A 14648-nucleotide genomic window follows, 5' to 3' on the forward strand; every position below is an offset into this window, starting at 1 on the left:
CAAGTATTTCACAAACACCTCTCACACACGCGATCTCGCAGAACGACCACACACTCCCTGCTGTCACAAACACACCCTCCCTCGTTCTTTTCCATTCTGCCCCTTTCTCTGATTCAGGCTTTTTATTCTTTATTATCTTCCCACTCTGGTGCTCTATCCCTCTCTTTTTCACCTGTCAAAGAGTTTTGCAGGTACACAGTGTTTGGGGGGGGAAGCGGCTGACAGAAGATAAAAAGCTACGTGCCCTTGTTCCACACTGCCTCTTATGGAGCTGAATGGCTGTAGGAGGGGCTTATTGCTTTAAAGGATATAAGACGGGCAATCCACTCTACAATAGAGTACATGGGAGAAGTAATGTCCAAATGTACACACATAATACTGTGAGCATTTCATCAAGTAGTCATAATACATTTCCCTGTGTGAACAGTCCCAGACATAACATTACATGAGGACTGTGTGTAAACAACTTACCTTAAAGATGATTCCGTTCTTTATCTTGTTCTGTACTGTGTCATATTCGGCCATGATTCCACACATGATGGCATACCTGTGAAGAAACAACATTATGTTGATCAGTTGAGCATCAGTCGTGAACAGGTTCTCAGTTGTATCAGTTTTCTAAATCTATGAAAAACTAAAACATATTACGTATTAAAAAAGGGAAAATGGGGTTTCACGTGTGCTGTTGTTGGTGGGTGTAAAAGCAGTCGCCTTAGATTGATGAGCATGACCGTCTCACAATAAGAAGGACGGCATGAATTTTAAAAACCACTAAATTTTGGGTTAGAGGCGCTACAAATAATGTATATCCAATTGCATCCTTTGCCATATGCAAATCGGATTCATTCAAATCGCAATTTTTGATTTGCGATCAAATCGTCGCTCTGCCCTCAACACGCCACACAGTTTGTTTTGAGGGTAGCCTTGCCTAAAGACAGTTGGGGATCAAGTGTCCTACACAAGGGCAACTTAACACCATCACTTCTTAATCCAGCCACCCAGTTGGTCCTGTAATGTGAGACTTTGACGTTCCTTTACAAGATCACCTCTGTCCTCACTATGTCCGTCTTCATTCTCATAATGAGCACAGGATCAGTGAAATTCATTTAAATTAAACAGACAGAATAATACAGATGCAATTGAAAGGATCTAAAATGTCAATCAATGAGCTTGAAGAATTACAACATAAGCAACAGACAGTCTATGTTTGCCTAATCCTGACTGACTACAATACAGAAGCCAAGCAGTGAAGTTTTGGCATTTCTTTGACATTTTCTCTGGTTCACTAAAAATAAGAAACCAGGGGCACTGAAAAAATTAACACTTAGGGTGTATTCACACATGCCGTGTTTAGTTCGGTTGAAACGAACTCAGGTGCACTTCCGCCTTCGGTGCGCATCTTTCAGGCAGGTGTGAATACAGCAATCGCACTCGGGGGCGGACCAAACGAACGCTCCGAGACCCAGCTGAAGAGGTAGTCTCGGTGCGTTTCCAAACGCACTCTGCTGCAGTTCGTTTGTGGTGTGAATTTGTCCGGACTCGATCCGACCCAATTGCAGGAAGCACTGTGCCTTTTCTTTTTTAATAAATTGCCGTCAGCTTCACATTATGGGAAAGTGTTGTTGTCGCCATTGTTAGGACGATAAGTTGTGATTTGACCGGGAGCCCAGAACATATTACATTTACATTACATTACAGAGGACGCGTAAAAATGCTGAATGTGTTCAGCGATCAGATGAAGGAGAGGGGAGCGTCTCTCGCACAGTGCCAACAGGTTCACGCTGCGCAAGAAGTGTGTGTTTTTATTTTGCTTCCAATGTACGGGTCCGTCAATACTATCCCCGTGTCAGTTTGGAGCTGAACTGCGCCGAACTGACACCCAGCTGATACACAGCTTAATCAAGTGAACTAGCGGACTTTCCCTGTGTGAATACACCCTTAGACTCGGTCTCATTATTACACAACATCAGCAGAGATAAGCTGCTTCACCTTCTTCCTTCACTCACCAATGAATACACTGACTTGGAGCAGTGGGCAGGCGGAGGGGAAACAAAGGGCGATTTCAGCTCTGGGATGCTGAGTGTTTGGAGAGGCGAGAGCTGATCAAAGTCATTTTACCACGAGTGCTGCTTCAATCCTGCTGGTACTCTGTCAAACACTATGCAGCCACAAACACCTTCTTATGTGAAGGTTCAGCGGATAAAGAGGTCATCTGACAGCATCCTCTGACATGGTGGTGCTGATGGTGGTAGATGGAATCTCTGTGTGTGTGTGTGTGTGCACACTAAGGTGTCTTTTAAACCAGGCATGATTTGGCATTGGGTTACTGTTCTCTGTAGTAGTACTCAGTCTTTCTGTCTGGGCCTCTGGATTGCAATAGATAAGAGATAACAGAAAAAAAGTGTTGCTGAGTGCAAATAGTACAAAGTTATTAGCAGGTCATTACTCAATTACAATAAGGAATGTACCAGGATCTTTGTCACTAGTAAGTAAGAAACAGGGTGGTTTGACTTCAGGACAAACTGATACATTTACAAAAAAATTATATATACGTACTTCAGGTGTTGAGTGATAATGGTTTCAGATGAAACCATTATCACTCCTACTCCTACCACTGTGGGTGGTGTACAATTTGAAGTTATAGGCATGTGCCAACCACAGCACTTCTAAGTGCCTTTAAATATTCTCCACAAAGCAAACAAAGGCGATTTATTTCGTGTAACTGTTAGCAGAATAGGGTCTGTTTATTTTCTTAAGGTAGCGCAGGGTGCGGCCGAGCCGCTGGTAGGCGCTTGATGAGTGGAGAGCTCCGCCACATCCCAGCAGCAGAGACGTTGTGCTGCCTACTAGCTTCCAATGAAAACACACTGCTGGATGCTCAGGGTAAATCCATCACTGGAGACTAAATATCTGCAACAATATTGAAGTCCAATTTTGAATGCCTGTCATAAAAGTAATGGTTCTAAGATCTGGCTGCAAGATTTGAATTCAGACAAATTAGAGAATCTAAGCAAAAGTGTTTTAAAAATAATTTGAGAAGTGTGTACAATTCTCATTTATTGAGGAGCATTTGTTTCCCACCATGGTCCAAAATGAAAAATTCTAAACGACTTTTTGATGGATTGCAATGACATTTGGAAAAGGGATTCATAATCAATCATTATTGGTGGTGTTGATTGGAATTTCTTAACTATAAGGTGGATGAAGAAAAGGAAGCACTGGGGCTTACTCCAGGTACACTCGCTCACTAGGTGGATGACTCTTACATTTGGTACAGATTTGTATGCCCCCCCTCTGGATCAACTGTAAAAACTTACACTTTTTTATAGAGCGCCATCATCTGGCCAAACTTTTACTTGGTCAATACTTTATTATGACCTGCAGAGTGAATGTCATTCAGCATCAGAAACAGCATTTTCCGATCTTCATGTCAGGATGCCAACTAATAAATGTTAGTATGCTGACATGATGAACTGAGATGGTAAACCATTAGCATTACCTTCAAAAGATCACTGTTAGCATTTTCATTGTGAGCACGATGGCAGGCCGACAAGAAGCAGCCTCACTCCTCAAATATCACCCACAATGCACTCTGAATAAAATAAAAAAAAAACAGATGAGCTCAGCTAACTGCAATCTTCCTTCAGGAGTTAGGCTAACCAGTTCGCCACTCCTCTCTTTCTAAGCTTGTTGTTATATGCTGTGATTAAATGCAATGGATCTGACTGGCGGTGTGAGATGAACTCTGCGACCAGAGCATCATACCACAGAGGAATAGTAATCCTAACTGAGATCCAGCAGTGCCCAGGTGAGGTGCTGTGGGAGAGATTGCTCAACATCCAGACTATCGCATCATATGACCGGCCTCCGACTTGACTGGCTCACTTAACATTATTCAGCATGTGGCAATTTGCCAGTGGTAGAACTGCATGTGATTGGAACAGTACTTGATAGTTAGGGCTGGTGAAAAAAAAATCTATTTATGTTAAAAGCACGATTACTATCTCCTGCGATTTTGCCAAGATACATTTTTAAAAATATATATATTTTTTTAAATGTAATTATTAATTAATTGTTTTTTTTATATGTATTTTGCTGCCGCCGTCAATGTTGACTTGCCTTAAAAACAAATGCATTACAAGCTTAGACTTCAATGACGATAAATAAGACAAGGACTTTAATTTGCATTCATGCCATAATTTTGCTTCTTAGAACGCAGTGGACTGGAGTAGATCGCCAAATCCTCTTTTGAACTGATCGAGAAATTGATTTTGAATCGTGACCCCAGAAACTGGAAACACATTCGGGGATTCCAAATTATTCACAGCCCTAGTTATAATGTAGGCTCACTTCAATACCTTGACTTTCCTGCATTAATTAGACTGCCTTAAATATGTATAATTTCCAAAAAATTAACATCTAAGAAACTGAAGATCAAATTTCCTGCACTGTGCAGGATATGGAGTTGGTGTTTTTTCTGTGTGTGTTATGCAACATTTCTACTGTCATTGTGTGAAACGGCAGCAGGCCTTCAGGGGAGAGGCACAGACAGGTAAGGGGAGGAAGTGTATAGAGTGATTGGATGTGAAGGTGTAGAGAGGCGTGTCTGGCCTCGGGTTCCAGCCTGCGTGTTGTTTATCCTTTCTCTTCTGAATTGAAATACTATCTCTCCTCGACTGTCCAAGGCAAGAAAAGGGAAATATCACAAGGAGGAGGAGACGTGGGCTGTGGCATAATATGACAGAGGAAAGATGAGAGAGACACTTAATTGCGCAAGGTTAGTCAATGTTTTTTTAATCGCGGATCAGTGAAATCCCCCACTCTGCTGGGCAAAAACAAAAGGGCCTAAGTGTCAGCTGCATGGCGGAAACAGCAGATTGATTTCAGCCTTCAAATCCAAACATAGAGAGCTCATTCAAGAGACACAGAGGGCCAAGCGGGACTCCAGGCCAAAACTTGTACCGAAACAGGAGGAGGAACTCAAGGAATTCAAGGACAACCTGTATGAGACAATGTGCGATAGTGTTTGAAGTGCGCTCACACACTTAGGCCACGACAGAATGAGCTGGTAGTGTTTTCTCTGCTATTGAAGGTGGGAGTGTGTCAAATGTTCCCACAGTGAAAGACCAGAGAGAGTCTGAAGTTTACGTACACACAGCGTTTCAACGGCTCGCGGAAACATAAGCATAAGGCTGCAGCACTGACACCAACGATGACCGCCGAGGAACAGAGGCACATGGTTTGAAATTAAAGTTGTCTTTGCAGAGGTCAAAGTGAGCCCATTCTACCGCCCTCCCTCCTCTGACTGGCACTGCCGCAGGCTCCCTGCTTAATCCGCTGGTCTTTGTACCATCAGAGAGGCCCTTTAGTCAGGGACTTACATGGGCTGAATTCACACAGCGGCATCATTGAAAAACGCACCTACGAACAAAGCCGGCGATACAAGAATGCAATAACATCTCGCAGCCGTCAGCCCGCTGAGATTATACAAATAGGATTCACACTCAGTCACGAAAAGCCCCCCCGGTGTAACCCAATGCATGCACACTGTACGCTCACTCACACACCCGCCAACAAAACCATATCTGAACACAGTGCGTCCCCACTAGTGGACAACCCATGAGCTCTCCCTCATAAAAGTGGTTTACTAGAAAGCTCTATGGCAGATGGCTGCATGTTACTATAGTGCTGTTTGAAACACGAGAGGAGATGTGGAGGCGTCTCCTCTGACACGCACAAGAATGAACCAAAATGTGGAGAGCAGTGGAGATGCTGATAGATCGGCCTCAATGCTGCTCTTTGACTGCAGTGCTTCAATACGCGTCACACTTCAAAAGAGTCCCCAATCATCCAGCCCCCCCTGGGAAAAAAGGCTGAGTGGGAAAGTATGCGTAATCTCTTGTGAAGTGATGTCTGTGGCACGGACATGACATTCATTCATCACTTCAGCTCTTCAAACGGCCAATGTACAGGCTCAGAAAGGATGTGGCAGGATCCGGACTGTGTGAGGTTGACAAATCGTCTTGCAACTTGTAGTTTCACGTCAACAGTTTTTAGGTTAAAAGCTTCTGGTTGTTTAGTGTAATCCCTGGCTGTATAATAACAGTGAGATCTTTCACCATTGGCATCAACATGGTGCCACAGGAAGGCATATACCTTGATAGCCTGGGTCCCTGAACATAGGCAATAGAAGGCTGCAGAGCAGGAACCAGGCCCTTTAGTGGTGCACACTGCACAGCTAGAGTGTTTGACCCTCTCACAGAGACAGTGTGTTCACTACCATTTGTGATTAGCTACAGATACAACATGGCAGGTTTTATGAGATAGTCCTCAGAGATGTGCATACATATAAGGGTTACTGCTGTTTACCAGCTGCAATTTCTGGATATACTGCATCTCCCAAAAACTTCAAAAGGGAAAATAATGTTAACACTTAATTTGGTGTTAATCTAACTGCATACTTTGCTGTATACAAAAAAGTATAGGTCATTAACAGGTTACCTAACACTCTGTTATAAGAGATGTGCAACACAGTCTGTACGTCATCAATCTTAGAGCGGTTATGGAAGTTTGTGTGAACATCCAATTATACCTTCCCCACTAAGATTCCAGCCAACTTTGTGGTACTGTACCATGAAGACTAAACATGAGTCAGCTGGCCTTGTTTTAGGTATTGTAACACAATGAACTCCACTGCTGAGGGTGAAAACAAATTTGCTTAACTGGGAAAAATTGCACATTGTTTATAGTGGCCTTTTTGTGAGAGATTGTAAGCCACTATAGGAGCGGGGTAGATGACGCGCAATCCAAAATCAAAACGAAGTAATCGCTGAATTGAAGTTCAAACAAAAGTGCTTTATTAGGCAAAGCTTCAAACAAAAGTATTCTTCTTAAACTCTGAAACAAACATTTGCGGTATTCAATTTGCGATGTTCAATTTGCGATGTTCAATTTGCGGTCAAAAAACTGTCCCGCTTCCCCGTCTCACTCTCATCTGTTTCACATACAACCAGGTGATTTAAATCCCTTCATTAGGTGAAGGAATACAATAATGACCCTGGTCTACAGGGGGAGCCAGACAGAATACCAACTCAACTTTATCATAGCTGTATCAATTATTATTTCCATTTAATTATTTCTATATTCCCATTATGGCTCCGACATACCGGCCCCTAATTGTTGACGTGGTAGCAAGACAATTAATCAATAAAATAAGGAGCCAAAAGCAAACAATTTCATAAATTGACAAACATGCCATATTTCACAGTCTCATCAGTGTCCATAGATAATAATTCCTTATAAACCATAGTTCATTATAATCCAATCCTTGGAAAAAAGGTAATCCTTTAGGAAAAAGGTAATCCTTGGAACAAAAGTAATCCTCAGAAAAAAAAGTAATCCATGGGGAATGAGGAGTTCAAAAGTCAAGGAGATGTATGGGAAATGAGAATCTTTTGGGGGGAATGTGTGCATGTGTGCAGGTGTGTGTGTGTGTGTTTCTGTTAACAGCCACGACTCCATCACATTCAATCTCCTGCTTCCAGGAGCAGGCAGAGCTTGTCAATAGGTCTCTGCAGGATGCTACTCTTGGTTTTCACTATGACGCTCCGAACAAGCCCTCCTGGCCCAGGCAGTGCCTTCACCACCCGGCCCATGAGCCAAGAGCTCCTTGGTGCTGTGTCGTCGACTATGATGACCAGATCATCAGGGCGAAGGTTCCGCTTAGGACTGTGCCATTTACTTCGCTGCTGCATGATGGGGAGATACTCTCTTACCCATCTTTTCCAAAAGAGGTCAGCGAGGTACTGTGCCTGTTTCCATCTCCGCCGAGAATACAGATCGTCCTTCTTAGATAGTCCCGGTGGCATAACTGGTTTGGCCTTCAGCTGAAGGAGGTGGTTTGGGGTGAGGGGTTCCAGATCATTAGGATCACTGGATACTGTTGTTAGCGGTCTGTCGTTCATGATAGACTCAACCTCACACAAAGCAGTCTGCAGAGTCTCATCATCCAACACTTGCTCCTTTAGGACAGAATGCAGAATCTTCTTTACCGGCTTAATCAGCCTTTCCCAAACTCCACCGAAGTGGGCTCCAAATGGGGGGTTGAATGTCCATTTTACTCCCTCTTTCAGCAATGCATTTTGAATCCTGTGGTGACACATTTCCTTAAGAGATTTCTGCAGCTCTTTCTGCGCTCCAACAAAGTTGGTCCCATTGTCTGTGCGTATGCTGGTGACTGGTCCTCTGCGGCATATGAACCTGCGCAGCGCATTAATGCACGAGTCTGTGTCCAAGTAATCTGCTACTTCCAAATGCACAGCCCGGCTCACCAGGCAAGTGAAGATCACTCCCCAGCGTTTCACATGTGCCCGGCCACGCTTTACATTTATGGGTCCAAAATAGTCAATCCCAACATGCGTAAAGGGTGGGAGGTCTGGAGATACACGATCCTTCGGAAGATCGGCCATTTTCTGCTCTCCAGCTGCTGCTTGCATCCGCCGGCAGAAGACACAGCTCTTGATGATCTTTCTGGCGGAGGAGTTGGCGCTAGGCAACCAATATCTTTGGTTCAGTGTGGAGAGCATATGACTTCTTCCAGAGTGCCCAACTCTCTGATGAATGTCGAGTAGGACTAGCATGGATATGCGAGAACCTTTGGGCAGGATAATTGGATTCTTCATCTCTAGCGGCATTGCCAATCTGCTTATCCGCCCTCCCACTCTCAACATGCCCTCATCCAGAGTTGGATTCAGTTTACAAATGGAGCTGCTTGCTTTCACTTGCATACTTTTCTCCAAGTGAGCAAACTCCTGAGGTAGGAAGCGTCTTTGCTCGAAGCGAATGATGGATTTTTCCGCTTCTCTGATGTCTTCCACAGACAGCTCCTGTGCTCTAGCTTCCATCTTAAGATGCTTCATCTTTTCTTTCAAGGACTTGAATTTGGTCAACTCTGGGCTCCGGTCACGAAATAGAATGAGAAGTGCCCGTATCCTTAACATCCATGCAATCCCTCGTTTCAGTCTGTTCCATGATGAGTAATACTCAATCAACATGCTGGTTGGATTAGTGTCCACACTAACAATGTTTACAGAGACTTCCTTTTTGACCTCGGGATCGTCTGGAGGGAGTTGTCCTAGTCTCTCTGGGATTTCAGGCCAATCAGTTTCCTCCTTCTCTAGAAACTGAGGTCCCTTCAGCCATCTTACCGACTTCAAGAATGGCTCTATGTTCAACCCACGTGAAGCGTCGTCGGCTGGGTTGTCCTTAGAGTTAACATGTCTCCATTGTTTGTCTTGGGATAGTTCACAGATCAACGAAACTCTGTTGGCAACAAAGGTATGATATCTTCTTCTTTTGTTGTGGATATATCCCAATACCGCTGTGCTATCCGTCCAGAAAACAGAGTCCTCGAGGTCCTGTTGTAGCTCCCTCTTCAGCATCCGATCCATTTTCACTGCAAGCGTTGCTGCAGTCAGCTCCAGCCTGGGTATCGTGATCTGTTTGAGAGGAGTTACTCTTGACTTTCCCAACACGAATACAACGTGGATCCTTCCTGCTGTGTTGGTGAACCTGAGGTAGCTGACAGTGCCGTAACCTAGTTCACTTGCATCACTGAAATGATGAAGCTGTGCAGTCCTAATAGGGCCGAAATCCTCAGGTTTCATGCGCCTATCCACCTGAAATCTGCTGAGCTGCTCCAGTTCTGTGATCCATCTCTGCCATTGCTTGGAGAAGTCTTCTGGGATAATTTGGTCCCATCCAGACTTTACTTTGCAGAGTCCTTGGAGAATTTGTTTTGCTTTCAGGGTGAATGGAGAAAGGAACCCTAACGGATCATAGATTGAGCTAACCATTGAAAGGATGCCTCTTCTGGTAAGAGCTCTAACCTTGATGGCAACCTTGATGGCGAAAGAGTCACTTTCGGTGTTCCATTCAATCCCAAGAGCCCTTTCAATGGGTAATTTCTCCTTGTCCAAGTCCAGTTCCTTAAATTGCTTGGCTTTGTGATGTTCTGGAATACTTGCCAGTACTTCACGGCTATTACTGACCCATTTGGTCAATGAGAAGCCGCCTTGTGCACATGCCTCTCTGAGGTCACTGATAAGCTTGATAGCTTCTTCGCCTGTGGCTGTAGACATGAGGCAGTCGTCAACATAGAAGTTGTTCCTGATTGTCTGAGTTACTTCTTTGTCGTACCTGTGGCTGTTGTCTTCTGCAGTTTGCCTTAAAGCGAAATTAGCAATGCTAGGGGAAGACACAGCACCGAAAAGGTGGACATTCATCCTGTAGGACTCCAAGGGTTTGTTGGTGTCTCCTCCTGGCCACCATAGAAATCTGAGGAAGTCCCTGTGATGTTCTTGGACTTGCACTCGGTAGAACATTGATTCAATGTCAGCCATGAAGGCAATCTGTTCTTGGCGGAACCGGAGGAGGACTCCTAGGAGGGTGTTTGTTAGATTGGGCCCTTGGAGGAGTACTTGGTTTAGAGAGGTGCCTTTAAACGAAGCAGCACAATCGAACACAACTCTAAGTTTACCCTTCTGTTGATGGTAAACACCATGGTGTGGTATGTGCCATACCTGACCATCCTTGCGATGAAGCTGTTCCAGAGGCACCTTTTCTGCATAACCCTTTTCAAGCACATCAGTCATGAATCTTTTATACTCCATGGCATATCCGGCATCTCTCTTAAACTTCCTGAGGAGATTTAGAGTGCGTTGTTGGGCCAATGCATAGTTGTCTGGCATAACTGTGTCTGTGTTGCGAAAGGGTAAAGGCAGCTGGTAGTGTCCATTTTTGAGAACAAAGGAATTACGTGCCATTGTCATGAACCTTTTATCCTCATCTGATGTTTCTTCCTTTTCATCATACTCCTTTTCGCAGAAGTCGTGGTTATACTGCTTAAGGAGAAGATCCTTGAGATTGGAGACCGATATCCGATTGGCTGTCACCACACTGGGTCCAGGTTCCACAGCAGGACAAGAAGAGAGTGGACCATTTACCACCCATCCAAACAGTGTCTTGACTGCATATGGTCCATTGCCTTTGCTATTTATTATTTCCCAGGGTTCCATTGCCTTAGGAACATCGATTCCAATCAGCAGTTCGATATCGGCATCAATCTCGTCCAGCTGTATCCGGCTCAAGTAAGGCCATCTTTCGAGATCTTTTTTGGTGGGTATATTTTCTTTGGAGACAGGAATCTTGGCCTGTGTGTAAACCTTTGGTAGATCCAGATATGTGCTACCATCCAAGTGACTTATCTCCAATCCTGATATCTCGTAGGTCCTAACAGGCTTTTCCTGACCCATGGTTCTTAGGAGAATCGTTGTTCTGCGTGCCTTTGGACTCAGCTGCCTCATTAGATTCTCGGTGCAGAATGACGCTGAGCTGCCAGGGTCAAGGAAAGCGTAGGTAGAGATGAACTTGTTCCCTTTATCAACCTTGATTTTGACGGGAACAATGGCAAGTGCAAGGTCCCTACCGGCCCCAGTTGCTTCACCTGCTGATACAAGGGCACTGTTGACTGATCTTTCAGCTGGGCTGGAGGTAGGCTGATGGCTGATGTTGTTTGCGTTTTCGATGTATTCTACATGCAGTATAGTTGGGTGAGTCTTTTGACACCTGTCACATGTCAGCCGTCTCCTGCAGTTCTTGCTCATATGACCTCTTAGCAGACATCCAAAACAATAGCCATTTATTTTCAGGAAGTCAACCTTTTCTTTGTGTGGATGGGCTTTAAACTTTGGGCAGTCGACGAGTGCATGTTTGGCTTTGCAGAAATTGCATGAAGAAGCAGTGTTAATACGTTGTGGCTGTTGCTTAAAGGTCCAACCTGGAGTATTCAAAGGTACAGTGCTGTCTTCTTCATTAGATGGTCTCACTATGGTCGCAAAGCTGCTGCCTTTGTTCTTTGGTGACTTGAGAATTACTGCTTGGCTCTTTGTAACTATTCTCCTGTTAGGGGGGTTGTGGTCTTGTATATCCCCAAACAGTGGATCCAGGAGTATTTTTGCCTGCCTTTCCATGAATTCCACCAGGTGATGGAATCTAGCTCTGGCTTTCGTTCTCTGCAAAGTTTCATAGGCAGTCGTTCGCCATCTTTCTCGAAGCTTGTAGGGAAGTTTGGAAAGGATTGACCTTAGGTTTGATGGCATATCGAGCTCTTCCATATACTGTAAGCTTCTCATAGCGTTACAGCATCCTCTTAGATACAGTGCATAGGCATGGAGCCCTTTTCCATCATCAGCTCTGACTGATGTCCAATTTAAAGCCTTTTCCAAATAGGCGTTGGTTATTTTAATTTCATCCCCAAAGTGCTCCTTTAATAGCCGCTTAGCTTCAACATACCCATGATGTGCGTCCATGTGGAGACAGCTGCGCACAAGGCTCCTGGGCTGGCCTAATGTGTACTGCTCCAGAAAGTAGAGCCTGTCTTGACTGCTACTTGTTTTATCTTCAATAACATGTTCAAATGCCTTTATAAAAACTTGGTATTGTAACGGGTCACCATCAAACGCTGTGATGTCCCTAGCTGGTAGCAAGGATAGCTTTTGCTGCGTGATAATAAGGTCAGCAATATTTCCTTGACCTTTAATCACCGTGCTGAGGTTATCATGTGTTTCATGGCTGTGGCTTAATTGATCCGTGACGCGTACTCCTGAAGGCTTATATTGCTTTATGGGAGTATGAGGGCTAGGTTGGTTCTGCACATTTTTACCAAGGCTGAAGGTATCAACAGTGTGATGGAGGGGCGTTTTGGGTATTGCACCCATGTTCATGAACTCCACTGGTGAGACTTCAGGATCCATAAAGTCAATGGTCTTTATGTTGCTGGCTTCCATATAATCATTCATTGCATCCTGTTGGGTTTCCTCATCCATATCCATTTGCAGGACTTTTATTTTAGCAGCTGATGCTGCAATTTCTGTGTCCAACTCCATTTGTTCCAATCTTGCTTTAAGTTCAGCTTCTTGACGTTTTAGAGCGTGTTTTCCCTTTAATGCTGCCGCCCGGGCCAGCAGAGCGGCCTTCTCAGCAGCTGCTCTTTTACATGCAGATGACACTGAGGATTGAGCCTTTGATCCATTTGATTTTTGAGACACATTAGAAATGCTGTCAAGCGGATTGATTATTGATTGAGCCATTTGTTCACTTTTCCACACTTCAACCTCTTTCTCAAAATATTGGAAATTTGTTATTCGTGGCTCATACCAGTCCACATGATCCTCCTCTCTCTCCTCCTCTGATAGGAGCCTTTGCACAGAATGATGAACAGTTTTGAAATCATTGACAGCTTGATTAAATGTTTCCACACTTTCCTCCACAATATCCACATTTCCACCTTCCACAAGCAATGCTTTTATTTCATTCATTTTTCTTGTGCATGATCCCAGTTTCCCTCTGCGCGATGCTTTGAGGGCTTTTAACAATGCTTCTGCGTAAGCAGCAGTCTTGGGTATGTCCGACACAGCCTCGGGTATGTCCGACATATTTACACACTTTATTATGAAGTTTGTTGTTTTATGCACGTGTGTCACGGGCGCAGTGTGCGCTGTTCCTTTAATGCTTTTTATACAGCGCGACACAGTATCACTTTACACTGCTTGCATCCACAGATCGCCAGGAATTTAATTCATCTTTCCATTTTAACCACCGCAATCATCTTATTTATTCATCCCGACATCACGTTGTCAGCGTAGTGCACGGGTTCATTCATGAACTTATTAATTTACTCACGACCGGTCCAAGCTGCCCGCTCCGGTGTGCCTTTCCTTCCGATGCGGTGTTTATCCTCTCTTCGTCCTGGCGGAGTTTTTTGACTTGATATAGTGGCCTTTTTGTGAGAGATTGTAAGCCACTATAGGAGCGGGGTAGATGACGCGCAATCCAAAATCAAAACGAAGTAATCGCTGAATTGAAGTTCAAACAAAAGTGCTTTATTAGGCAAAGCTTCAAACAAAAGTATTCTTCTTAAACTCTGAAACAAACATTTGCGGTATTCAATTTGCGATGTTCAATTTGCGATGTTCAATTTGCGGTCAAAAAACTGTCCCGCTTCCCCGTCTCACTCTCATCTGTTTCACATACAACCAGGTGATTTAAATCCCTTCATTAGGTGAAGGAATACAATAATGACCCTGGTCTACAGGGGGAGCCAGACAGAATACCAACTCAACTTTATCATAGCTGTATCAATTATTATTTCCATTTAATTATTTCTATATTCCCATTATGGCTCCGACATTGTTTGTAACCTTTATTTAACCTCGAAAGATCAATTGAGGGGTGACCCTCTTTTACAATGACGTCGAGTACAGATACACAATATACAATGAGAATACATAACAAGTTTACACACACACACACACACACACACAACAACAATTTAAAACATTCAGATCAATTGAATGAAATAAATAATAGCCTAATTAAAACAGTTACAAGTGTGGAGGGGTTGATTCAAAATAATACTTTTAAATTGGTTAACAGATATGAGTGTATTTATTTTAATTGTATGTTGTAGGCTGTTCCAGGAGTCAGGGGCACTATAGCTAAAAGCGGTTTTACCAAGCTCAGACCGGGCATAGGGGACATATAACATGATCATGTCAGTTGAGCGGGTTTGATAAAGCCCATCTGAAATA

At 43.9% G+C, this 14648-nt stretch overlaps 1 protein-coding gene across 2 annotated transcripts in view; it reads right to left on the bottom strand.

Moving 5' to 3' along the window:
- The window catches only part of rmdn2 (regulator of microtubule dynamics 2), a 49525-nt gene that overhangs the window by 7461 nt on the left and 27416 nt on the right, over positions 1-14648 (bottom strand). For both annotated transcript variants that reach the window (XM_080037095.1, XM_080037096.1), the window contains exon 7: positions 472-547. In XM_080037095.1, the coding sequence (XP_079893221.1) occupies positions 472-547 (76 nt within the window). The remainder of the gene's footprint in view (positions 1-471; positions 548-14648) is intronic.

Source organism: Ammodytes marinus (genome assembly GCF_949987685.1).
Source record: "Ammodytes marinus genome assembly, chromosome: 11".
Classification (NCBI taxonomy): Eukaryota; Metazoa; Chordata; class Actinopteri; order Uranoscopiformes; family Ammodytidae; genus Ammodytes; species Ammodytes marinus.